General features: G+C 53.0%; 1 protein-coding gene across 1 annotated transcript in view; it reads right to left on the bottom strand.

Annotated features, from left to right (window-relative positions):
- The window catches only part of MCM7 (minichromosome maintenance complex component 7), a 14,516-nt gene that overhangs the window by 2,732 nt on the left and 8,958 nt on the right, over positions 1-2,826 (bottom strand). Inside the window, exons 7-9 of the mRNA XM_015850926.1 lie at positions 2,815-2,822; positions 2,097-2,180; positions 5-371 (exon numbers count right to left, since the gene is read on the bottom strand). Of these exons, the coding sequence (XP_015706412.1) occupies positions 5-371; positions 2,097-2,180; positions 2,815-2,822 (459 nt within the window). The remainder of the gene's footprint in view (positions 1-4; positions 372-2,096; positions 2,181-2,814; positions 2,823-2,826) is intronic.

Below are 2,826 nucleotides of genomic sequence, written 5' to 3' on the forward strand. Positions count from 1 at the left end.
CTGGTCCCTGAGCACCCACAGCAGATCAAACCTGGACAGCAGGGCTGCTGGCAGCCCCACGTTGTGCTCCAGGCTCCTCCTGCTGTCGTACCTCCCATAGGCTGGGTTGGCGGCCGCCAGCACCGCACAGCGGGCATTGAGGGTGGCCATGACGCCGGCCTTGGCGATGGAGACGCTCTGCTGCTCCATCACCTCGTGGATGGCCGTGCGGTCAACCTCCGACATCTTGTCGAACTCGTCGATGCAGCAGATGCCGCCGTCCGCCAGCACCAATGCGCCGCCCTCCAGCCGCAGCTCCCCGCTCGCTGCGTCGCGCAGCACCGCCGCCGTGAGACCAACGCCGGAGGAACCGCGGCCTGTCGTGTATTGACCTGCAGTAATGGATGGGGAACGGCTGGAGTGACACAACACAACAACACAACAACACAACACCGCAACACAACACGACAACGCAATGACACAACTGTGCTGTATTGACCTGGGGGGGTATGGGGGGAGAGATGGAGTAACACAACACAACAACACAACACAATGATACAACACAACACAACCCAATAACCCAACTGTGGTGTATTGACCTGGGGGGGTGTGGGGGGAGAGATGGAGTAACACAATGACACAACAACACAATAACCCAATAACAGCCCAATAACACAACAACACGACAACATAACTGTGGTGTATTGACCTGGGGGAATGGATGGGGAATGGCTGGAGTGACACAACTACACAATGACACAACGACACAACAACACAACACAACTGTGGTGTATTGGCCTGGGGCAATATGGGGGGACGGATGGAGTAACACAACTACACAACACAACAACAACACAACAACACAACAACACAACTGTGGTGTATTGGCCTGGGGGAGTATGGGGGGAGAGATGGAGTAACACAACTACACAACGACACAACACAACACAACAACACAACACAACAACACAACACAACAACACAACACAACAACACAACACAACAACACAACACAACAACACAACAGTGGTGTATTGACCTGCAGTAATGGATGGGGAATGGCTGGAGTGACACAATGACACAACGACACAACACAACAACACAACACAACCCAATAACCCAACTGTGGTGTATTGGCCTGGGGGAATATGGGGGGACAGATGGAGTAACACAACTACACAACAACACAACACAACAACACAACTGTGGTGTATTGACCTGCAGTAATGGATGGGGAATGGCTGGAGTGACACAACTACACAATGACACAACACAACACAGCAACACAACAACACAACTGTGGTGTATTGACCTGGGGGGATATGGGGGGAATGGCTGGAGTAACACAACTACATGACACAACTACACAACACAACAACAACACAACTGTGGTGTATTGACCTGCAGTAATGGATGGGGAATGGCTGGAATAACACAACACAGCAACACAACAACACAACACTGCAGCACAGCAACACAACAACACAACTGTGGTGTATTGGCCTGGGGGAATATGGGGGGACAGATGGAGTAACACAACACAACGACACAACACGACACAACACAACGACACAACAACACAACAGTGCTGTATTGACCTGGGGGGGTATGGGGGGATGGATGGAGTAACACAACTACATGACACAACGACACAACGACACAACACAACAACACAACACAGCAACACAACACAACAACGCAACAACACAACTGCGGTGTATTGACCTGGGGGGATATGGGGGGAGAGATGGAGTAACACAACTACACAACAACCCAATAACAGCCCAATAACACAACAACACAACAACACAACTGTGGTGTATTGGCCTGGGGGGATATGGGGGGACAGATAGAGTAACACAACTACACAATGACACAACACAGCGACACAACGACACAACTGTGGTGTATTGGCCTGGGGGGATCTGGGGGGACAGATGGAGTAACACAACTACACAACACAACAACAACACAACTGTGGTGTATTGGCCTGCAGTAATGGATGGGGAATGGCTGGAGTGACACGACGACACAACACAACAACACAGCAACACTACAACACCCCAATGTGACCCCAACCTCAGCCCCATCAGACCCCCAACCCCCCCCCCACTCACTGCGCGGCGCCAGGCGGTCGATGTAGGTCAGCAGTTGGGATTTGGCCACACCGGGATCCCCCATCAGGCAGATGTTGATGTTACCTGGGGGGACCCCAAACTTCACCCTATGAGACTCCAAACCTCACTGCATGGAGCCCCATATCTCACTCTATGGGCCCCAAAACCCCACCGTATGGAACCCTAAATCCCACCCTATGGGCCCCCAAATCCCTATATGGGACCCCAAACCCCACCTTAGATCCCCCAAATCCCTATATGAAGCCCCAAACCCCACCTTACAGCCCCCAAACCCCACCTTACAGCCCCCAAACCCCTATATAGGACCCCAAACCTCACCTTACAGCCCCCAAACCCCTATATAGGACCCCAAACCCCACCTTACAGCCCCCAAACCCCTATATGGGACCCCAAACCCTACTTTACAGCCCCCAAACCCCACCTTACAGCCCCCAAACTCCTATATAGGACCCCAAACCCTACTTTACAGCCCCCAAACCTCACCTTACAGCCCCCAAACCTCACCTTACAGCCCCCAAACCCCTATATGGGACCCCAAACCCCACCTTACAGCCCCCAAACCCCCATATGGAACCCTAAAGCCCTATATGGGACCCCAAACCCTACTTTACAGCCCCCAAAGCCCTATATGGGACCCCACCTCACAGCCCCCAAACCCCACCCTATAGATCCCCCGGCCCCAGCCCCCCATGCTCACCCCGGATCCTCA

This window comes from Coturnix japonica, unplaced genomic scaffold (genome assembly GCF_001577835.2).
Source record: "Coturnix japonica isolate 7356 unplaced genomic scaffold, Coturnix japonica 2.1 chrUnrandom591, whole genome shotgun sequence".
NCBI lineage: Eukaryota > Metazoa > Chordata > Aves > Galliformes > Phasianidae > Coturnix > Coturnix japonica.